At 37.1% G+C, this 25,610-nt stretch overlaps 2 protein-coding genes across 2 annotated transcripts; both read right to left on the bottom strand.

Annotated features, from left to right (window-relative positions):
• Window positions 1–629: 629 nt before the first annotated feature.
• Window positions 630–1,520, bottom strand: Smp_079000 (vacuolar assembly/sorting protein D1D2-like protein). The gene is made up of 2 exons (XM_018791717.1): window positions 1,101–1,520; window positions 630–1,063 (listed from the first exon to the last, which is right to left on the bottom strand). The coding sequence occupies exons 1-2, from the start codon at window positions 1,479–1,481 to the stop codon at window positions 854–856; spliced, it is 591 nt and encodes a 196-aa protein (XP_018645134.1). The 5' UTR covers window positions 1,482–1,520; the 3' UTR covers window positions 630–853.
• A 10,115-nt stretch (window positions 1,521–11,635) lies between these two features.
• Smp_164690 (hypothetical protein) lies at window positions 11,636–25,295 on the bottom strand (the record flags this gene model as incomplete). Its single annotated transcript, XM_018791716.1, has 7 exons — window positions 11,636–11,941; window positions 15,770–15,840; window positions 17,460–17,639; window positions 22,909–23,171; window positions 24,739–24,940; window positions 24,993–25,196; window positions 25,250–25,295. 7 exons carry the CDS (start codon window positions 25,293–25,295, stop codon window positions 11,636–11,638), a joined length of 1,272 nt encoding a protein of 423 aa, XP_018645133.1.
• Between the last annotated feature and the right edge of the window lie 315 nt (window positions 25,296–25,610).

Genomic DNA, 25,610 nt, shown 5'->3' with positions numbered 1-25,610 from the left:
CCTGGTACGGTTGAGGGTCAGCTCTACCTCTCCAAATGCTCTCACATGGCCACACGTATATAGTCTCTGCCAGGGGAGTCCTACTCAATGCCTTCTCGCGAAAGGGGTGCTGCTTGCAAAATTGAGAGGAAGAAAAGCGAATATCCGGTGCTTTAACCGGGTTGGTGGATATCGAGGATACACCTAGGGGAGTTGGAAAACCCTAATTCCAAATTATTGATGCACATGGGCTACAGGATCCTGAAGGAACAAATGGCGTATGAACCTATTTTTGGTCACTGGCTTCCATGGGACTGCATCTCCTGATGTTGATCCACTGACTTGTGGATTAGACCTTTAGGTCAATGGCTTGGGGAGTGGTCCCCCAATAAAACCACCTGCTTCGATCTGGGCACCAGGGGAGTATCACAGCCCACACACGAATCAATAGGCTGGTGAGGTGCATATGTACTCGGTGCCTTCTTGTACCAATATTTGTGTTTAAATAAATAAATAAATGCAAGTAAACAAATATATGCCTAAACCATCCCATTCGTGTGTAGACGTATCATTGTGCTTGTCTTGTCTAAGTAGTATCATGGAACTCGTCTACCCAACGACCTGAACAGGCTAAAAACGTGGTCAAATTTGACGGAAGGAATATTATGTAGCTTTAGAAATAAATCATAATTTCTAAAAACACAAAAAAGAAAATTGTCACAATGCACTCTTGATTTGATGTAACGTTCATAAATACAAACTACTTGCAAGTAAAGTCAACAAAACAGGTTGAAAACATAAAATTAGGTTATCTCAAGTTAAAATCAAAGGGAACAAATGGAGTGAAATAAATTCAGCTGAACGTAAAACTATCTCATGATTGTCTAAGTCTAGCTAAGCGCTGCGTGAGACCATCTTCCTCCTCCGCTGAAATAGGGGCCACTGAAACGGAAGTGTGAGTTGAACCAGGGAGTTCGTAGTTCAGTTCTATTCCGGTTTCGTCAGCTACCTGATTTATCAGTCCTTGGACTTCGTTTTCAGGGGTTGAAATGGACATTGTATTGGCTAACGAGGAGCTTACAAGCTATTTAAGTGAAACTAATACAAACAAATAAACATACCTTGGACTGTATATCCATGTTGTCAAATTCCCTTTCGAATTTATCCATGAGACAGCTAACCTTTTCCATATCCATGGACCTGGCTGCGCTTTCCATACAATTGACAACTGTCATAATGCTCCTAGTGAAACCCTTAGTAGTCATGGCCGTCTGAACCCTGGAGACAACAGCATCGATTCGAGCAGCAAGTCGTAGATAGCTTGTTGCGGTGTGCTTTTGTCGAATAGCATTTTCTGCATGGATTCTTGCACCTTCATGGTCCCCCTTTTTGATAGCAGCCTTTAATTTATTTTTAGATTCCGCCTCATCTTTGTTGCAACGAATGGCACAACGTTGCATTTGTTTAGCAGCGAATTTCAAGTTGAATATCTGTTTCTCCATTTTTACTTCACCTGCTAATCGTTATAGCCAAGGTCGACCTTGAGTTTCGACTCATCTGACAGCCACTGCTTTATCTGAACTCCCGTTTATCCAACATCCAATATGTTTGTGACGAATAATTGTAAATCGGTTTCTTTTTTCGTGGTCACATCTCACATTGTAGTCACGGATTTTGGTTTTCAGTAGTTTATATGGATTTTTAGCAACTAGGCTTTGCTAGTCCGAATGGATTTAACAACTTGGAGGTTGGTATTTCTCATGTATGAGTAAGTGGATTTATCATAAACAAAGAAGGTTTGTTGGGCAAAGTAGCCTTAACTTAACATGATAGTCGGCTAGTTAGTTTGGTCATAATGCCTTTAAGATTGTGATGCTAATGAGTAGAAGGGAATAAATGTTCCATAGGAACAGACAACGAAGTGAATAATTTGATTGGCCAGACAGATATGTGAATAGGTCGATGATCACATAAAAACAGAAAGAAGCATGGATCATAAAAGACAAATCAGGGCAACTATAGATGACACTCAAAATCATGGTGCTGCACGATAATAAATAATGTGTGCGACGTCCATTTTGGCTAGTCTTACCACTCAGTTAACAGCTAATAGATTTAAAAGTAGACAGAGGATGAATTTTATGTACCACGACGATCCTTAATTGTGTCTACTCGAATTTTATAAAAGGAATCAGTGGTTAAACGGAAGCAGAAGGGAGAAATGAATCCTTGTCTCCTTGTTTATGTTGAGCTCCACCACGTTCTAGGCTCTCCGTCATGAATACGACGGATGCTCAGGCTTCTTATAAGTCTCTAGGCTGATGGATCTTTGAGCAAAGCAACTTGTTAAGCATTCCGCTATGAATGAAATAATGGTACAACAATGGGATTATGTGTGGATATTTTTTCCGATGATTAAGCCCATAAGATTCGCTTCATAGATCCACATGATAATGTTAAGGTGGGTCAACTTCTGTTCAGACCGTAAACACTTAGTACTTGAGAAACTGTGGTGACTGTATTTCCCCATCTGTAACTGAAACCACGCAGACAAAGCTAGTATATCTGATCTTGGTATGTTTAGCCATTTGAGCATTTCTTTGCAAATCGTCTCGTTCTATTGAGTAGTCTTTCGTACATTTATGGAAATCGGTGCTCAACTAAATTTTCAGTTTCAAGCTTCGTAAACCTCATTAATGAACTTAACACCTAATAGTCCAGATGAAGTAGCATTCAAAGTTATTGTAGTCTGCTGACAGTGAGTATCAATGTTATTATCCACCAAACAGGAACTTACTATATCCTCTACCGATGCAGATCAAGGGTAGTGACCACTGTTTCAGCAAGCGATTTGATGTTATCAGAGCAAAGAAAAGATTGTTCCCTAGTCTTTCTAAGAGTTGGATCACTAAATTCAATATTTGAGGTGAGCTGCTCGAGTACCTAGGAAACCTATTTCTACCTTCTAGATATTTCGACAAGTTGCCCTTATTGTTTGATTTAACACACCCTTGTTTCTGCTATTTGCACAACCTATTCAGGCACGTATATGAAAGTTATATGACTCATCGCTTCACAATATACTAAAAAGAGTAATCAGAGTCATCGTGGTGGCTGGCAATATGCACTGAAAAGAATGAAAGTGTCGACTCCTGAACAGCCAACTATCAACTGCAGCTTACTAATCGTCAAAGTGGACTATTTCCAATTCCTACTGTCTAAGCATGTGCTGTAATTTCGGCGTGATCACAATTCTAGATTACTGGTTACACGATTTTCAAGACGATTGTTTTGTATCACCAACTGGACTGAAGACTGCACATAATCTTCATTGTCTGTGGTGATTTTAATCTATTCGACTGTAGCTTTCTTTCACCACTTGGTCACTTGGTAGTAGATTGTCCCACCTGTTTGGATGCTCATCTAGACTCAGTTTTCACCAATGACTTAAAAATATATGTGACTTAAATGCGCTCCATTGTTCAGTTCTGATTATTGTATTATTCGTGTTCTACCTAAAGTATGTGGCAAGCTTCGAGAGAATACACTCTTACATCAGACAAAGAAACCAAAATACAGGGATTACTCAGAAGAAAATATTCAAAATCTGAAAAAGATATTTTGTATAGTGAACTAGAAGTTATTTGCAGGTGACTCGTTCAAAAATACTTTTGATGTTATCGCTTGTTATCTTGAATTCTCTTTTGATATTTGTTGCGTCAATGAAACTGTTTTTGTGAGTTGTAATCGATATATATCTCCCCATCTGAAACGATTACGGATGGAAAAAAGAAGGATATACAAGAAGAAAAACTCCATTGCAGTTCGAAAGTTAAATGGTCTAATAAACCGAGAGGTTAAGCCTCTGGACTGGACGCCTACTCAAAAATTCTTGTACAAGCTCTTCAAGTATGAGGAAGCCATTTAACGAACGTACAGGTGAGAGACGAATTAGAGGCGATAACCAGCTGAATATTTATGGCTTAAGTAGGTCATTCATGTGATGTCGTGCTTCCCATATCCATAGGTTTGAAGAATAGCCGTGATCCATTTTCCTCTAAAATTGATGTCCGAAATGCCTCCAGTCACTCGACTCGTTCCAATGTTTAGGATCTGACTTTTAAGAAGTGTGCTAACGTTCTGTTTCATCTATTCATGAGCATCCCTAGTGAATCCTTCTCATCCAGTCTTATACCGAAAACAAAGAGAAGGATAAGAATAACTCTAATATCTAAGGAAGTAACTGATTATAAGGATTCAAAATTTAGAACTATAGCAATAACTTCAGCTTTTCTCGAAAAGATGTGAAAATTATTGTCACTTCCACTTTATCCTGCACTAAAAGAGTATACTGATCCATATCAGCTTGTTCACCAATGCGAAAGAGGCACCTTAAATGCTGTTGATATTCTGTATCATAATATAGCGTTCAACTTTGAAAGGTGTAGACAGTATATTCGATGCGCATTTGAAGTCGATAATTCTGTCTTCGACTCTTTTTCAAGATAACTGCTACTTGACAAATTGATTAACGTCAATATTGACAGCTGAGTAACTAACTGGATACGTTCCTACCTATTTGGAATAGAACAGTTCACTGTGTAAGGAGGGAAATGATCAGCAAATCGACGAACTCGCGGTTCCTTCTCTTATTTTCTCTTTTTTTAACATGATCTGTCATCTCCCACAGAAAATACATATTTTAAACATAGGCATGATTCCACAGTATGTATTCTGACTTCAAACTCTTTACAGCCCCTTATAATCTTATTGGACGATGGTCTGTTGTTAATGGTCTCATACTTAATCCTTCTAAATGTCAAACTGTCACGTTCAACCTGAAACAAAACAGTAAGTACGAAGAACAGTATGGATTGATAACTTTGGAGAATCAAGAACTATGAAGCTGTGACTTACCACTGAGACACAGAAAAAGCTACATTGGTAGCCGGGGTTTGGAGTCTGAAAACGTTATGAAGAACGGTTGATAGCAAATCACTTAGCAGGAATGGAGCAAAAATAGGGTTTTAAACGGAATAAAGCACTACTGTGCTATCTGTTTCTGACATATCAGGTTCACACCATCATTACAGGGATGATCAATAATCCACAACATAGGATTACAAGCGAGAGACTACCTAAGTAGAGTTACCAAAAAGATAAAGTCATCAAAACTGTACGGCGGAATACTTATTCAGATATGCCAGTCATCTAACAAATAGGTTTGTATGACAACACTGCACAATGAATTTGCAGTTCTGTAACGCATATATGGTCCAAGTTTGACTTAAAGCCCTACAGTAGTATGTAACGATCGTGGTCCTGAATTAAAGTTGAAGAGAAAAGGCTTGGAAGTTGGGTTACCGAAGAATAATAGTCCGCCCGGTTAGTTGTTAGATTACAACTACGTCATATTCCAAGCTCTGCGCTGTTGGGGGTTTACGGAGTCCTTCATTCTGCTTAACAGTACCCTGTTGAAGACTTTTCTTGGTATTGAGAGGAGAGTGAAGCTTTAGACTTATGGTCTACTTCGTTATTAGTACTGCTCTAATAATAGATCTAATTCTAAAAGTGTAGATTTGTCATGATGTGACTGCCTAATCTATAAGATCTTACGTGGAAGTTCCATCAGAATGGTAAAGTCATTTGTTAGGTATTTCTTGACGACTGACTGCAGCCTATCGTAGAATTGTTCTTTAACGCTTTTATTGTAATCGTTGGTAGACTCATAGCATTGAATGACGCTCATTGTAATGCCCTCTTACTTTGTTTCGAAGGAGACTTAGACAATCCTGGATCCATGAGGCCCCGATCCTATAAGTGCTTTTTGTGCTTGTTTGGATAGCATCAGTGCAACGCCTTGTGTATGTGGAGCATTTTCTTCTTCATGGCCGGAGTATGACAGCAGCTCTCCTTAAGCGAGTCTTTGTTGTTCAACCTGCGTCCAATGTGTTTCACTGATTCCAAGCACCTCCAGGTTGTATTTTTTCGTTTCTGCAGCAACTTGGATGACTCTCCCGTTCTCCAATATTGTACGAACATTCCATGTACTTACATTAATGGTTTCTCTGATTGTCAGAAGGTGCATCAGCCTCGTGACTTCCGAAGGAACTAGGCTTCCATCATGAGACGTCCTAACTCCTCTAATTAAAGACCTTCTAATTTCCAGGGCAGAGTTTAAATGGTGTGAATACGTTCTTCAGGTTAACGTTTTTTCAGGCGGTTTAGTTTTCTACAGTATGGGGTCGCTGACCCCTTGCACAAACCTCCTCCTTTATCTGGGCGTGAGACCGGCGGTAGCCCCAGAGGGGCCACAGGCAAAGTTAATATCAACGAGGCGGCAGCAAAACAGCTAAACGTGAAATATCTTAGTCTTAGTTTACCTCGATCAACATTACATGATACAGGAAACCAAGGCTACCTTACTGATTATACGACGTGCTATATAGGCAAATGTCCTGTAGCAGCCAACATCACAGGACTTGCCAACATGTTTTAAACACCGATTTATTTAAAACTTGGGAACTGGATGCGACTGCAGGAGGGTCGTAGGTGATGGGACAGACCTGTGAGTCCCTCCATAGCAACTTAGGAAGATCAATGGGTAAATCAGCAGAGAGATTTGAAACATGTGCTTCCAGTCGAATCTAATGATCATAAAGCTGACTGAAATAGGCTCTCATCTGACATCATGGATGAAGAAGTGAGCTTTCAAGACATGAAATTTTCTGATGCGGTAGGGTACACAAATCAGCGGGTGGTGAATGCATTAGCAGTCACTTTAGAGTCATAAAACCACAAAGAAACTAATCAACTTAGGTGACGTAATCATGCTGGTGTTGCGTCATTGTGAACAGCACCAAGTACTTGATTAGAGAAATATATCAGTCTCCACAGGTTCATACGCTCATAAAGATGGTGTAGTATCAGTTTATTTGTTAAGCCCATATACTTTATCCTAGTTGCTGGCCAAGCCAAGTCGCCTGTCATGAGTCATATTTTGATCTTGTTCATTATTCGCTTATTAACCTTGGCTATACTTTTATATGAGCATATATGTGTACACTTCGTATCTTATTCATCATATGTCTGTCACTCATTTTTGTCTGACTATAAATGTTGATTAACGCTTGCTTAAATCGAGTTGGCTTCCCAGCCAATCTCCATTGCGCATGATCTTTGCTTCGCTCGCTTACACTTGCTCATGTGCCCACAGCTTTCTGGTCTGCATCGATTATCAATAAAAATGTAGTTGCCGCTTCCTTTTGCCTTCTGATTTTATACACCGTTAAGATTGGTATAATAACGGTTATCGGAATGAACTATTATCGAAGCACGGTACTACATAACTGGCGATCCCAACATACGAACGCGCAGCGAAATCGATAACTTCAACGCCACTACAATGGGATAATACAGCTGCTGTCATACCTGTCACACCCGGAGTTTGACCAAGCACTACTAGCTGGAGAATTCAACACTCCATCCCTCAATCTCAACAAGCAGGATACAACCCCTACAGGGCACTTTTCTGAGTGACTTATTGCAGCCATTGGAAATTCGGTACTGACTGAAAATGCAGGTGATAAAACGGGATAGGGTACGCACCGACACCCTAAAACTTAGATTATTTGCTAACAAGTGTTAGATTTTTAGTCGAAGATATCTATGTTTATGCATCATTAGGAAGTAGCAACCATGTGGTAGTCATGTTCAGCTCTGCCACAAACGAAATATTTGGGGGGAATAAAAACGCTCCTCACCTCTGTTACACTAGGATAGACTATACAGCCATTACAAGGAATCTTCAACATGCCCAACGTTCTTAAGACTTGTGAAGGCTAAATGTGGGTGACCACAAATAAATGGTAAGGTACATCATTCAGGATGCTATTCTACTCAATGAACCTCAGATAAGGCACACACCTCGAGATAAAAGATCTCGGATTAAGTGTAGCACCAAATGCTTGCCACAAGACAAACGGAGAGCCTGGAACAATTAGGAACTCTCTCTGAAGTATTATGATTGCAGCTCTTGCTTGGCATCGAAAAACGGATGCAATGCAAAACCTGGAGCTATAGGAGCAGCCAAAATACAAGCTTATCATAAATATCGCTACAGATCCATAACTAAAAGAAAATCTGTAGTGATATTAAATAAATTATATATTTGTAATATCCCAATGAGTAGAAAAATTAGATTTTCTGACGTTTCGTGACTCGGCGTAAGCCACTTCTTCAGAGAACAAATAACAAAATTAACATTTGTAGTGATATTAGTTCTAACCACACGATCCTCGAAGATGAACATGAGATAATTATGGAAATTTATGTTCAACACTTAACAAGGAAAGGTCAGCAATGGTGGACGCGGCAATAACTAATCGAGATGGCATGGCTCGATCATGGGGTAACGAATCCCTATTCACATTAAAACATTATTCTATCGCCAGCCCAAATGTATTCTTCAGAAGTGTTAAACATCGTATTGCTGATCGCACGATAAGACGAGTCAGAATAGGCAGTGATGTCACCTGCACGTAAGATCATATGGATTTGGTAGTCATAACGTGAAAAGTCTACAATTTCGAGGTAAGGTCTTTTATAATAGTAACAGATAAATGTTCTAAAACCTAAGTGGACTATGATTCCACAAACATATAGGCCAGGATATTTGTGATCTTGAAAGGCAAAATAGAGGAAATTCTATCAAATTAGAATGGGAGAAATCCTTAATGTCAAGCTTGACGACCAGTTAAACCAGAATGTTACAAGCACGGAACACTCCTTAACCCTGGTGCCAACTGATCGCTTGGGTAGTATCCAACTAACTTCTGGGTTAGTACTAGAAAACTAAAATCCCTGCCCCGAGGAAAGTCATCAAGATGTGAGAGTATCCACCCTCTAGTTCTGAAACAGTGTGTAGCAGCAATCGCTTCAATAATGTGTAATCTATTCAAGCACTTCCTAGAGCCACGTATACTTCCAATAGGATGGAGACTGTTTACGTTCTCTTCATTCTGCAAAGGAGAAGATATCATAGATCCTGCCTGGCATAGATCGTAAGCATTACTGCCGATGCTGTCACGGGTAAGGGAAGTCGTCAATGGACAAATGATGCAGTACGTGAACAAAAAAGTCATCCGTGGGGCAAAACATGTGTTTGGAAAAGGCGATTCATATGCGTAAGATCTCCTAATAACGTGGGGAGGCTGGACGATCTCCTGAAGCTCTCCTAGTTCTCCGATCCTCAGTTTAACTGTAGTTATATATGTCACCAACCTTATAGCGTATTACAGTTGCAAGAAGAAAGTTAATCGAGAAAAACATCCACGGAACGTCACAAACTAATATATATATATATATATGCAGAAAAACCCTTTCAGGTGTCCAATCTTCTCACGATTCGGGTTTATTGACAAATGTTGTGCATTTTAACTATCAGTTTCCTTTGTTTCTGCCCTTTATCACTCAGTCAGATTCAGGTGACTTCAACTGTTGCGTGGTTGATGAAGAATCCATTTGTATGTGCCTATAAGAATACACGAGAAAATTTCCTTTGCTTGTTCCTTTATTCTTTCTTTAAATGTACCGCTTCTTATATTACCGATTGTACCTACACATTTTATCTTTCGGTTAATTTGTAGTTATTCTTACCAGCTTATTTGCAATTTTCGAAGTGGTCAACACTGATAAGTTTTTAAGGTTTAGATCATTGTGTCTGTGGGTAGACCGAGAGAATTCCTTAAAAAAAGAGTTTTGAAAGACATTGTATGCAATCAGAATTCAATATTTTCACCAGAAACATCTAAAAAGTGAAAAACCACATAACACGTTTCTGATTGGGTGACTGCCTATACTGCTACTATGTTTAGTGGCGTTCCAGAACTTTTCGGAGTTAAAAGCCATCAAAAATGCTATTGATACCCTAGATTTTCTGTACGTAAGTGAACCTTGGAGTAGAAGCTTCTTCCATATTTCACTAGTGTACAATTTGCTGAGGGTTACTAAAACAGCTTAGGAAACCAAATCTAGCGTTCAATTAGAAGATTTATCCGCTTCACCCAAGTTTTATTTCAGATCTCGAATTCTGATAACTGCCATAGTGGGAAATCGTTCTTTCAATTAATTCAGTTGACTAGAACTATCCCCGATGGGATATTTGATTTTCATGGTGTTAAGTCTACTGTTTTGAACAGTTAACGGATCACATCACAGCGATTTACATGTTGTTATTTTTCCCCTTTTTCGGTTAGAACACTACTTTTGGGTTGTCAGGATCATCTCTACCCTTCCCCAAGTAAGTGATATCAATTCCTAATGTTTAATTGCTTAGTATTCCTATCTGATACAACATTACTGTAAAAATGACTGCAATTGCTGAGTGAAGAGTCCTTCAGATATATTTTATTTCATTTGTAATTATATTTACCGATTCGGTATACATTGCTTTGTACAGTTTTTCATATTGTCATACAGAATTCACCGTTCATAAACAACCTTTTTTACAGATTTCAACAGTGCACGTGAATGTATTTACCCTGGTCTAGGTCTATTTATTAACAGGAATTTTGAGTCCGCACAAGCCATTAGGCAGACTATCAAACAGAAGTATAGTTGCTATTCATTACTATTATTAATAACCACTAGGTAATTATTGTGTGCAAACGATTGGAGTTTGAGATTATCATCAATTAGTTCGTATTTTCGCATACATTATGCTTATTCTGAAGGTTTTAATTATAAATTCAAAAGAAAGAAACAGATTACAGAAACTACATTTTATTTAAACATAAATATTGGTACAAATGGGTACCAGATACATATGCGCCACACAAATCTCACTTGTGGCCTATGTACCCAAACTGAAGCAGGTGGTTTTCTTAGGGGACTACATCCGGAGCCTTTTGAGCTAAAAATCTGATCTACAAGGCAGCGGAGCATCGTAAGGAGATGCAGTCTCATGGTAGTTGATGACCAACGACTGATTCATACGCCACTTGTTCCCTCAGGATACTGGAGCCCATGTGCACCATTGGTTTGGAATCAGGGTTTTCCAACTCCCCTAGGTGGACTTTCCGTGTGCACCAACCCGGTTAAAGACGCTACCGGATATTCGCTTTTCGTTTTCTCAATTTCGTAAACAACAGTAGTGTCACGAGAAGACAGTGAGTAGGACTTCCCTGGCAGAGGCTATATACGCGTGGCCATATGAGAGTATTTCGAGATGGAGGGTGGCCTCTCCCCACTCTCGGCCGTACCAGGGCACTTCGAAGGCACAGCAACTACATGTACCTATTGGTTCGTTGTTTACAAAATGGACAGATATATCCAAAAAATACATACACATTGAAATAATGAATATTTGGTTTATTTAATAGAAATTATAACAATCCTGATAAACAAATTTTGTTTTTCAAGGGAACAAAAAAAATAAACAAAAGGAGAAAAAAAACAAAATAGTGATTACACAATCAGTCTCTATGATTCTATTATAAGGTAAATGCAAAAGTTTTCAATAAAGTAAATAGATTGTCAAATCGATTAAGAAATCAAAAACGAAAAAAAACAACAAAGCAAACTGTATATACTACTCATAACTACTACTGGCAAAATTAGTAGTAGTAGAATAATGAAAGAATCCAAAAAAATCTCATTAAATTGATCTTTCACAAATATGATTAAAACGTCTAGCATGATTATAATTATAACTTTGATAACGACAATAACGTCCATAATAACAATTTGGTTTATTAATTACATCATTTGGTAATTCATTTGAACATATAGTTAAACGATATTGATAAGCTAATTGACTAAGTAAACGTTCACCACAATGTTTACAAATTAATGAATTACCATTTAATGTACATAATGAAGAAATTGTTGTTGTATTCATATAGTATGTTAAACAATGATTAATAAATGTTGGAATTGTAACACCTTTTGAAGTAAGATAATCCTAAGAAAAAGAAATAGAAAATGAAAGTTTCTTTGAAAGAAGTTTTATCCACGGGTGGTGTTTACCAAAGATTGACCTTAGATGGGATATCATTGAAAACTAGGAAGTGTTGAACAGTTTGTTTATTTCAAAATTGATTGACCACTGGGTGGTGATCAATGTCATGCGTGTCAAGTCCTTAGTGTTGATCATCGAAGGCTATCGATCAAGTTGCAATGTGGCCACTAGTCTAGGTGACATTGATCACCACCCAGTGATCAATCAATTGTGATTACATCTCAGTCCTACAGGAGGTCGATCGCGGCACGAGTAGCTCAGTGGTAACGTCTCTGACTGTGAAGCTGAATGACACGGGATCGAATCCGTTAGGGAGCATCAGTCCCCTTAAGATTACAGGTACACCTTGCTGACGAGTATCAAGTAGCACGAAACCCGGGTCCAGGGTTTCCTGTTAACCACCTCCAACCACCATCTTGTCTGTTTATTTACATTGTGAGACTTTTCAAAAGTGAGCATGAACGACCCTACCAGAGAATGGGACCTCAATGCTCAAAGTCAGTGGTTAACCTCTAGATCGTTGAGTTGGCATCTGACAGTACAAAGATCTAACTACAATCGATTCATGGTATGCAAACTGAGTTCAATATATGGTGAAATCTAGCTCCAAAAGGTTAGTAAGTTGGGTGATTTCGCAAAGCATGTACACTATTAAGGTCATTTTCGTTGGAAACCAATTCCAGTTAGGGAGTTGTTTTATCTATTAGTGAACGCCAGTTATTCTACGCTATATCGAATCCAGTATAGGGGAGACTATAATTTATGAACGACCTTTGAACGAATCTTAAGTGACCTCGAGAAATGTTAGCCAATCAGTTAACAGTCAACATAGAGTAAAGATATATTATACAAAACCAAAGAATTGAAATGGATACACTTCTTCTATATGGTCCCAAAACATGTCAAGGTTAGAGAAAGGTTCAAAGGTTCCAAAATTGTAATCCATAAGGTAGAGTAACTCATCCATCTGGCTCCATAATAGTTGGTCTCTGGAACCATGATAAGGTCACAAAAACCCTCTCAGCCTAGAACACATAGCTTCATCATTGCTTGTGTACTCCGGTTGTGTATGTTTATCATTTTTATTATGGATATGTCCCTACAACATTCATACAACTGAACAGCCGAAGCTTTAGTAACATCTGCGATTATTGCAGCCAATGTTACTGGTACTTTTATTATACAGTTGGCGGCAATTATTATAATATGCCTTAGTCTCAATCTGGATCGAGCAATAAAGATTCCTATTCTAGCAAACGTCTTCCTTCAACATATATTACATCGAAGGACAATATCACGGTAGTCTGCACAAGGTCTACAACTCATTTAATACCCGCAATCACAAATACAGGAACTTCTTAGTAGTTTCATTTGTTGTAGCTGCTTAATTGTCAAGTCTTCTCTAAAATTCTCTGTGAACCGATCGTACATGAGCACCAGGTACTGAAATAGGCGCCGTGACCTTGAAATCCCTCAAACGAATCTGATTGGCTCGTCCATAAATTATAGTCTTGCCGTTTGTTTTACGGTTTTGTTTATTGTCATGTTAATATCCTGATACTGAATGAATCAGTTTATTAAAAGTAAATCGAATAAGTAAAGTCGCTTCTAATCATTGACACGCATTAGATTTAATTTAAATGGATATATTATAGCTTTGAACAATCCAAGGTAACACTACATGATATCAAATGAACATTTTATTTAAACACACAAATATTGGTACAAAGGGGCACCAGATATATATGCGCCCCACAAATCTCATTTGATTTGTGTGAGGGCTGTGATACTGTTCAGGTACCCAAACTGAAGCAGGTGGTTTTATTAGGTGGCCGCACCCCGAGCCTTCGACCTGAAGGTCTAGTCCAAAAGGCAGTGGAGCATCTTAAGGAGATGCAGTCTCATGGTAGCCGGTGACCAACGATTGGTCCATACGCCATTTGTTCCTTCAGGATCCTGGAGCCCATGTGCACCATTGGTTTAGAATCAGGGTTTTCCAACTACCCTAGGTGGACGCGCCATGTCCACCAATCAGGTTAAAGCGCCGGACATTCGCTTTTCGTCCTCTCAATTTCGTAAACAACAGTAATGCCACGAGAAGGCAGTGAGTAGGACTTCCCTGGCAGAGGCTATATTACGCATGGCCATGTGAGAGTATTTCGAAAGGGAGAGCGGACTCTCCTTTCTCTCGGCCGTACCATGGCATTTGGGGGCATCAAATGAACATAAGCGAGTTGAATCATTGAAGTGAAGATCAAATTGGAACAGATGGTTTTAGTAAACAAAATTAATCGAAAAATTATTCTGTTGTTTGTAATTCAAATAAACGATGTCAGAAAAGAGTTATAATCAGATTCAGACAACCGATAATATTCAAGTCAGGGTATTGTAACCATGAGATGTACTGTAATACTTGAAACTGAAAACCCTTGCAGTTAACCCTTGCAAATAAGAACACGAAAATTGACTTCAGTAAAAGATTTATTTTACTTCCTAAAATACTCATCGGCAATTGATGTAACAGCAGGTAACTGCTACTGAATGACTAAACTCGTGAAACGCACGTCGCAAATAAGAACATAAAGACGATAGGTGAGGATTTATTTGACAACCAAAATAAATCAAAACGAATATCAGAATATACTGAGTTTTATATAGTTCGTACTGATTAACAGTCAGGTTTATATACACCAAACTGAGTAGTACGTGACATTAATTAATCAATAGTTTATTGTATGAACATGTATTTACAATATTATTACACTGTTAAGAGTTCGAGGGCGAAATCAAGGGTTCTGGATTGGAGTCCTGTGTGCGGGATCTGGGATGCACGTTGCTGAGGAGTTCCGTGTTAGAATGAAACGGATTTTCGGTGCTTTCGAGTTTCCAAAAGTTCAAAAATATCAGTCTATGATCTCAAAGAAACTCAACAATCTCCACAACCCTATACTGATAACTGTTTATAATCAACAGATATAACTAATATGATTTTTCCTTCTTAAAAAGTGGTTACATACTATGAGCGATTGGAGAATCACAATTCCACATTATTTGTACTTCAACTATCTAAGGCCTAGGTCATCATATCATATCTTTCAGTCTTGAATACTTTACGTTCAAAAATGTAGGATGAAAAACTTCATAAAGACTAGATATAGTGCTTGATATGAGAAAGAGCCAAAATGCTTGAGAAGCAGCAATCTAAATTTATCATCCAAAGAACTGATCCAGAGACAGTATTAAATTTAACAAATAATTTCCCTTCATATGAATCAAAAACATTGAGGTTCCACTTGTAAAAACGATGTAGTTAATTTTATGTTTCTAGAACTGTGAAGGAAAAGGTTGGCTAATGGAACAAATACACTGTAGCAACAGTGGTTACATACTGTTTAACCAAATAGGACAAATTACACGATAACCGAAGGTAGGTAAGGAACATGTAAGAGTAAGTTATTTTGAGTAAAATGGATTATTGACCTAGTTATTTGGGCTATTCTGGTCATTAATAAACGTGCATGAACGGTAAGTATCATTCGACAATACAGCTGTATGCACAGTCTTCGTCTTCACCTGATCTATACTTGGGTTGATCAAGTGTTAAGAGGATGAATTAGTGATCGAATACTTATCGCAAAAAAACACCCATACACATGTAACTTTTAGAACTCAATAGACCTCGTAATGAAGTGTAAATCATGCATTAAGTTATCGAATACACATGGAAGAAAAAAGACTGTAGAATTCTTTCATTCAATATAAACAACTTACATCAAGAATTCTTGTCTCTATACGATTATTCAATAATAAATTACGAGGTATTGAATTGTATCGAGTCAAATCTGAAATATTCAAGACAGATATCAACAAAGAAGTCATTCAAAAATATTATCCAATAAATAAAATATCAAGAAAAAGAATTTAACTAGTGAAATTTTGTCCATTAGCCAAACAGATGATTAATACATTTCATCTATCAAGTAGTAGTACAGGCTTATGTAATCGGATTTGAACCACACACTTCAGGGGGTATGACAACTATTGGAGTTTAAACCTGGGACATACTTAGTTGGAAGTTAGAAAATACATAAGCACTGTGAACACTAGATGATAGATGTTTTGACAGACAACCAGGTTGTAAGATAAGAAGATCAAGTAAGCAATGTTAAGGTTAGATGTATGTTTATGCGTATAAAAACGTTACTTGATTGAGATGTTTGGGATAACTGAAACATGCATTACACATGCTAAACCACCAACACATACTCAAAAGTGCAACAAATGCTTGATTATGTTATGTCCTCTACTTGATTACTCTAATACGGTATACGGCTATCGGTACTCGAACGAGAAGAAACCCACAGTCGCGAATCAAAAGACGGAAGAGAGTAGGAGAAGCAGTTATTGAGTGTTAAAAATGCACAGAAAAACAGGGGTATTTGTAGTTTTTAGTATAGACTATAACATCAAAATCCGGCCAATCAGGAAGTAGGAAGTTATACAACTGTCCAATCATAGTATACCACATTGATATTCTAGAAAGTTCGGTTCTGATTGGGCGGAACCTCTTAGGCTCCCTTAGACCCTCCGGAGGCTTCGCTGAGCTTTCTGAGAGCCATCACAACAGTTTAGAAGTAGATTGGATGAAGATTAAAAGAGGTTAAGTTACATTATAACAACACCAGTTCATAAAGTTCTTGATTAGTAATCCAAGCAGTTTCAGGAGGGACAAACGTCCTGATTGAGTTTCGTGCAATGATAATCAGCTATGATTTGAAATTCTAATTGTAATTAACTTATATTTATAGCGCTGGCCTAGATGCATTCGATCTTCACTTATTTCAAAACTCTCATCTTATTATTTATTCTCAAACCATATTCTTCATTTTAATTGTGGCTTACGGTGGAATCCAGGAAATGAGTTTTGTTTTGTCTAGAACTTGCCATTTAGATGTACCTGGATCATAAAGCTGACGTCCACACTTAGAATTGAACCCAATATCTATCACTTCAATGAGCCACTCACTAAACTACTTGTTTCAGATGACCACTAACTCGTTCAACGGTTGTTAAATTACACGTAAGAGTTTGATATTTTCATTTTGTTAATAATCACCAGTCTCTAGTAACATATGTCTATCTTGAGCGAACTGCTCCAATATGGCCTTTGATTACTAGCTGGCAAGTCCCCAAAAGGACAAAATATGAGTCTTGGATTCCACCACAAGCCACGACCTAAATTAATTTAAAAGTCCAAGTTGGTTTAGTTCTGTCAGGAGACACATAAACCAATAGAGACTGATCCATAATGTAAACAATGATAAAAATAGAACTTTTACGTATAATTCTCTGCGCCTATTCGCTACTAACATCAATATTATTACCAATTAACCCTTTCTAAGCTGATAACCATATGTGCCAACTTGGGACAACGTTCGCTAGTGGACACATGACTACTCACCTTGTACACGAGATAAACAATAACCATCACATGTTGAACATCCATATGGATTGACTAAAGAACAAAATGTACGCCGGCATACTTCACATTCTGTTCGATTTATACCATGTAGTTGTGGAATTGTTGTTGTTCGACTTGGCATTGGTCTATTACAACATGTACAATAACAATGCGCTGAGCCTAAAGAAAAATATTAAATTGAATTATAGAAAGAATGAGCAAAATAATAATCATAATAATCAGAATTAGATATGATGATGAATAGAATGTTGGTTGATACATACTACGCTATGTGGTTAATTAACCACTTCCAAAGACCGAATTATAAACATATATTCTGAAAGAACTGCTTTTGAGAAGTGATACAACTGACCAGCAGTAACACAGACTTTTTTTGTAGTGAAATAATATGCTTATACATTATTTACTTAATTACACCTGTTACTCCTAGTGGGAGCATAGAGCGCCATTTAGCGGTCTCCAAACAACTCTGTCCTAGGCCCCCTTTCTGGTTTCTTCACGTTCTGTTTATTCTCTTGATGTCTACCTTCAATTCTCGGCACAATGTATGCATTGGTCAACAACTCTTTTTTGTCATCAGGATTCTAAGTTAGGGCTTGCCTCGTGATGAAGTTTGATGATTTCTAAGATGTATGTCCTATCCACCTCCAGCATTCATTCTTAATTTCCTCTCTAGATGGAAACTGACTTGTTCGCTCCCACTATAGGTTGTTGTTAAGGATATCCGACCAACGGACATTAAGTATATTGCGTAACCAATTGTTTGGAAATACGTGTACAATTTTGACGATGGTTTTAGTAGTTCTTCAAGTATTAGTTCCGTACAAAAGAACTAACTGTCTTGACGTTTATATTGCAAATTCTGGCTTTGGTGTTGGTTGAACGTCGTTTTGAGTTCCATATATTCTTCAATTGTAAGAGTGCTACCCTTGCTTTGTCAATCCATCTCTTTACATCTGTACCAGATCATCCTTGTTTATTGATGATGCTGACCAAGTACGTAAAAATTTCCAACTCTTCCAGAGTTCCTTCATCAAGTGTGATTGGATTGGTGTTCGTTTCGTTGTTTTTCAGGATCTTGCATTTCCCTTGTGTATGTTGAGGCATAATGTTGCGTACCGAATAGAAGAGCAAAATGATTAATATAAGGCAATAATAACGAAGTGGCAGATGCGTTACCCAGAACGATGATAAACGCTCTCATCCAATCTGAAATCGATTATCACGTCGAGCTCACCAATTTAGTGGGGCCCCACATTTTGACGTCGATTAGATAGATTGATATTGTCGACGGGCTCACCACTTTTGTGGCCCGGGATCTGACTCCAGTTGGATCGTATGATTGATTGTTATTGAGATATACATGTAGCCTATTCTCGTATATAATTATCGAATTAACTCGCGTTAGTGAATAACGGAATTAAAACAAGTCGAATACGAGAAAGGATTTTAAATACGCATATTTTGTACAATCATTGATCCAGGCAGACGATCAAAGGGACGAAGCGAAACAAAGTGATGCGCAGTGAGGTTTGTGAGCCAACTCCATTTAATCAAGCGTTAATCTATATTTACATTCACACAAAAATAAACTACAGATATGTGATGAGTAGGATAAGATGTACACACACATACGCTTAGGGTTGATAAGTAAATAATTAACAAGGTCAAAACGTGATTCAAGAAGGATGGATAAATTGGCCTGTCCAGAAGCTAGAATACGTTATGTGGGCTTAATATAGTCACCGACACTACAACAGTAACTTTCGTTTTAAAAATGAACACATTATACACTAGATTCACGTAGCCACTTACTTGTCCAACGAATATGGTATCTATATCTTTATCAATAAGGGTTTATTCTACCCCGTTTTTTGATATTCTTGACTATCTATTGATCAGTTCTTGTTAGTATATGTGCATTTTATGCGGATCGCCTCGATACATTTTCACAAATTATTTATAACAGGTGAATTGTAACTAAAACTGGAATAAACATCATGCCCACCGAACAAGCTAGTGGGTAACTGGATTCGGTATCTTAGCATTGAGGTTCGAAGTGATCGATACTGGATTCGAGTCGAAGTGTGAACACAAAATTTACGATGGAGATATGTCCCAACTGACAAGTTCCAATTAAAAAGAAAAAAGCTATCAAGATTCCCCTGATAGCCACAATTCATCTGTTCTACATAACTTGAGAAGAATGGCTAAATCATGGTAATTCTCATTGGAAGCACATATGCTAGCAGTCGAAGTCAACAGCCAGAACTGATCGAAATTCAGTTTTTAATATTAACAACATGATAATTCAAACACTTACCAATTAAGTTATTGTAAATGAATATTTTATGAGAAACAATAATACCATAAAGATTTTATATAATTCATGAATCTATTGAAGTCCTCTATAGAGTTATATGTCTGTTGGCCGAAAAAGTCATCCATATGGCTATAGAATATTCATCTACTCGGACCTATATATAAGGACGAAAATAGTCTTTTTAGGAATTTCCCAAACTTTCTGATTACAATTAGGATTATAAATTTAGAGTTAAGGGTTGATTGGCATGTTATATACAATCTACATAGAATTGAGCATTTGATAAGTTGGTGAGACCATAATTTATGAACGACCTTTGAACGAATCTTAAGTGACCTCGAGAAATGTTAGCCAATCAGTTAACAGTCAACATAGAGTAAAGATATATTATACAAAACCAAAGAATTGAAATGGATACACTTCTTCTATATGGTCCCAAAACATGTCAAGGTTAGAGAAAGGTTCAAAGGTTCCAAAATTGTAATCCATAAGGTAGAGTAACTCATCCATCTGGCTCCATAATAGTTGGTCTCTGGAACCATGATAAGGTCACAAAAACCCTCTCAGCCTAGAACACATAGCTTCATCATTGCTTGTGTACTCCGGTTGTGTATGTTTATCATTTTTATTATGGATATGTCCCTACAACATTCATACAACTGAACAGCCGAAGCTTTAGTAACATCTGCGATTATTGCAGCCAATGTTACTGGTGCTTTTATTATACAGTTGGCGGCAATTATTATAATATGCCTTAGTCTCAATCTGGATCGAGCAATAAAGATTCCTATTCTAGCAAACGTCTTCCTTCAACATATATTACATCGAAGGACAATATCACGGTAGTCTGCACAAGGTCTACAACTCATTTAATACCCGCAATCACAAATACAGGAACTTCTTAGTAGTTTCATTTGTTGTAGCTGCTTAATTGTCAAGTCTTCTCTAAAATTCTCTGTGAACCGATCGTACATGAGCACCAGGTACTGAAATAGGCGCCGTGACCTTGAAATCCCTCAAACGAATCTGATTGGCTCGTCCATAAATTATAGTCTTGCCGATAAGTTTAATGTTATTAGCTTTACTCTATGAAGGAGAAAACATTATTTTCCATCATAATTTTAGACGTTCTTAGTACTATACAAAGGTATTTCTTCTGATTGTCTTACGTTTTAAGATAAGTCATTCTATTTTTTTAATTCTTTCACACAAAACACAAGAGTCATTTACTCAATTCTGATTTACTCATTTCTGTACTATTCTATACTCCATATTACCAACCTTGAAGCAGCGAACCAGAAATAATTTCAAAATTTTTATGTTGTCAATCAGCCAATGAGGATCACAGATTATCTCAGTTGAATATATATTTTGCTAGAGCAGCTAATGAAACATAAATTCATTCCTACAGAGTCTTCAAACCAAAAACTGAATTTCTGTAAAGCTGCTTATTCATCATAATTCAATCAGTTTCTCCACAAATTCCTTATAAAGTCATAAATAGTCAAGTGGAAAGTATCAAATAGCTCCAATCTCCACTACAACCTTTGTGATAAAAATCACTGGAGAATCGACGAAATGGTGTTATGAGACAACACTATGGAGGTCATATACAGTTGTCTTAATCTGTTTTAGTACCTGTACGTTATAAGCGCATATTGGACAGTACACCATCAGTAACATGGCTTGATTATGAGTGAACTTAGGACAAATAAAAAAGACTTAGAAATGATTAGTTTATGTTCTCAACATAATCTACATCTGAACAAATGAGCATTCACACAACATTTGGATAATTTATGACGATTTTCCATTGCATTTCAATATTTGTTGGGTGGCTGTCAGAAATTTGATGCGAATGTAGAGTCCTTTCCACTATTTGAAGAATTAATAGTACTTTAAAGCGGAAGAAATGGGTAATGAAGTATCGTAAAGACTACTAGTCGCACGATTACTAGACTAAAATGGATGACTAAATATATTTGATCGCGGAATTAAGCATCAAAGCACAAGTGAATAGAAAACAGGGGACAGAGACATACCATATGAAGCTTCGGTTTTAACCACTGCTTTCCGAAGGCTCACTAAAGAAATTCACCGAAGTACCGATTCCCAAGAAAATACAGATAAGGTTCGCCGCTGATGAGTCCTGACCAAACATCGCATCAGACTAAAGCACTAGTGCGCATAATGTTGGTTCATTTAGAGTAGTCATATTTCAACTAATTGATCAATTAATTAATTAGAACAAAGGATCAAACAAGTATAACAGGTTAACTTCCAGTCGTTAGTTAGTGCAAACATTAATTTTTGATTGGTACTTTAGCCTAAATCATCAAGAATTTTCAAATTATTAACTAGAAAGCAATTGTTCTCAGCTTTCAGTATTTACCCTCATATATAATAGTATTTATAATCAAACAGCTTATTGTGAAAATATAACCAAGTTATAATAGTTGGAACACTTGTTCCATAAGGTTTCCCCTTCTCATGTAAGTTGGCCTGGAAGGGGTGGGATTAAAAGTAGTAAATTCAAGATCTAAGAGAAAAGTCGTAAGACCAGCTATACTGAGGTTGAATGATACTAATGTTTTTCCCGTAGATAACAATTATCATTAACAACCCTTCTTTCCCACAGAGCAGGGGTCTAGAAAATATAGGTTCTAAAAGAAATACACCTTACCTTGTCCCATTGACTTCCGATACCGGTAGTAACGCCTCAAAAGTATGGTGATAACACAATAAAAACAATTAAGAAAGGTCATGTCACCAGCTCCAACCAGCTGCCCTTTTGATCTGAGACCGTACTTCTAGGTGAACAAAGTCACTACTAACTCAGAATCCTTTTCAAGTACTACAGTGTGGAAAACCTGTGAAACGACAACCACTACCATGCCTCTTAACAGCGTTTAACGAGTTGAAAAATATTACACATTACAGACTTAAGTATGTATCATAATATCATGTGAATACGTTTGTAGATAAGCTTGAATTTCTAAGTTTAATGTGGAAACTGTTGATTTGTAATACTAAAAATTCAAAAAAAGGTTGTCACCTAACGACCATAAACATACATATTATGTATTTATACCGAAATAAACTTACATTCTTCAATTCTTGGTCCATGGTCGCTAAGAGTAATGCCACTAATACTTGTCATACTATTGCCACGACGGTCATATGATGGTGGTAACCATGAACATATAACACAACCAGCACTCATCGGTAGAGAAGTGGGCATAATTATCGGACCAGTAGAAACACTGCTTGTTGTGGTGGTAGTGATGGTCGGAACAATAGGAAAGATGCCAGAAGAACTACGCAGTAAACCATAGTCACCACCAGTAAAAGTAATTCTCTCTCTGTTTCTAAAAGAAATTGATATAATATGAAGAAAAGAAATTTAACTAATAAATGAAATTTATTGTCTTCAGTGATCAAAATTGGTCATGATCAATGTAAGACCAGGCATAAATAAGCATCAGCCCAAATTATCACACCATATTAGCATAAGAGGATGAAATTAACGGAGTGAAAGCAAGTAAGTCGAAATAATGGTAGTATCAATAATGGTATGGAAGAAACTAAGTATAGAGCTTATGGTTCAAAATGAAGGAATGAAATCAAGAAACGAAACTTATGAAATAACACTAAAAATAAACAATTAGAAGATGAGAAATAAACAGATTTGCACCAATGTGACCAATTTGAGAGTCCTATCACCGAAACCGTCCAATTATTATTCAAAATAACCATGCGGACTATAGATTAATTGTACTAGTTTGTACCTACAAACATGGCTCAGTCTAACACTAAATAACTTTCTGCAGTGATGTAATGTTTTGGTTTGCCCGCCCCTAGCTCTCCTCTAACCTACTCCAGCGCAAGTCACTGTCGATATATGCAGTATTCAGGGATATGTAGTAAATGTCTCACTTATATCACTAGATGAAAACACATAATCCCTTCAACTCACCACACTGTTTCTCGCTGTGCTGTTCCATCATATGACACTAGTATTTCGAAGAGACCATATGGTAAAATACTGATAACCTACTAATGTACTCAAAGTTTAAGAGCTCCACTCGAAAGATTAGATCTACTTAAATTGGACAACTGCACAGTATCCTCACCGATGGAGATTTTATCTACATCATAGGTGGTGAAAACTGGTAGAAGATAAAGTAGTGTTTTGAATCCTTACAGAAATATTGTCAGAAAATCAGAGTTGATGAGTTCATAGTTAAGCAAAGTCAACGCACCCAACAACTTTGTGTCGTATGATTAGTCAGGATAATGACTAAGAGCAGTTCCCAATGGACATCCGGGATTTAGGGAGAAATGTATCATAAACACTATTACACCCCAAATAACTTCACTTAGTTTCGACAAACAAAACTAATTAAAAATATGGTGATATATAGGAAAACATAAACAAATTTATTCTCTCTTTCACACATACACATACCTTCTAGTTCGGCTATTGTATCGACGAGTGTGATTTGAAAGCTAATATAATTTAATTTTAAAAGTTGCATAATATATTATGCGCTTACGCGTGATAATCTTGCAATTTCTTGTTTTATGTCATTTTGTTCCGATTCAGATTTTAACTTCTCTATAAATAAAATAATGATGATAAGATATACACATCATCAAAAGTAAGAATTCTTACCTGGATGTTTACGAAGGAATACATCAACTAAATTATTTAATTGGTGATTTTTAGCATAAGCTGACACTGATTTACGACACTTAAAACAAACATAATGGAAATAGAAAGTAGTCAAGGAAATAATACAGTCTGACTTACCATAGGACATTCATTTCTTTTACATCTCAACCAACAGAGTGTGCAGAAACTGTGTAAACATGGTTGAACACTAATGTGTTGAAAAAAACGACATATCATACGGGCAAGTATAGTCGACGTACCTACAACACTCAAAATAGATATCTCCACAAATAACACATGTTAAGCAATTTTCTAAATCAGTATCATCATTTGATGTTGATGGCTTCATAAACTTTGGTGATGATGGTTGTAGCGGTAGTCCCGTAGTTTTGATCTTATCAGACTCACCAGACAAAGCCAAAAGTTTGAAATCATCAACAAAAAGAACGCAAAATCCAACTCCTTAAAAAACAAGCACATAAATGTTATTCTCCTACAGTATAAATAAACCTACTCTTCGACACATCTACTTCATCCCATAAAAGGTAGAAATAGTCACCAGTATGAAGCGTGACACAATCTTGCTGTAACCACTTGCCATCACTACAACGTGTCCCAGTTTTGCTACAATCGTACAACCATATGACATCATCTGGATCTTTCATCAAAAGGCAATGTGGATTTGAAACTTCTTCATGTTTTATAACAATCAGACATTCTGAATAACGAATGAAAAATTATTAGAAATGATTAAAAAGAATGGAAAACGACCTTCAGATGACCCGATAGTAATTACTTCCTGAGAAAGCTCATGCATGAACGAATCGTGCACGGAAAGTAATCTGGCCCACTTTAAAGATGTTTCTTCACGTTCTCCAGGAACTTCAGTGGTATAGGTTAACATCAACTGAAAAAAAATTCAATTTAGCATGTGAGGGCAAAAGATATAAATATCGAAAATCGGCGTTACGGTAGGATAAGTAATACATTGTTATTACAACGTGTAGATAAGAGAACAGTAAGGTTCGACGTCAATCAGAATTATCAGTGATTATGAAAGACGAATTAGTAACCGATCGAGATGTGACAGAGAAGCTTAAATAACTGCAAATTTAAATTGTCACGCACAATA

This window comes from Schistosoma mansoni, assembly GCF_000237925.1.
Source record: "Schistosoma mansoni, WGS project CABG00000000 data, chromosome 1 unplaced supercontig 0094, strain Puerto Rico, whole genome shotgun sequence".
Lineage (NCBI taxonomy): Eukaryota > Metazoa > Platyhelminthes > Trematoda > Strigeidida > Schistosomatidae > Schistosoma > Schistosoma mansoni.
This window is presented reverse-complemented; position numbering and strand designations above follow the sequence as displayed.

Bases quoted from the DNA above. Each gene is read 5' to 3' on its own strand.
- Smp_079000 (XM_018791717.1), bottom strand. From the start codon at position 1,481: ATGGAGAAACAGATATTCAACTTGAAATTCGCTGCTAAACAAATGCAA. The intron at 1,064-1,100 runs GTATGTTTATTT...TCACTTAAATAG, and splicing joins ACATGGATATACAGTCCAAG to CTTGTAAGCTCCTCGTTAGC.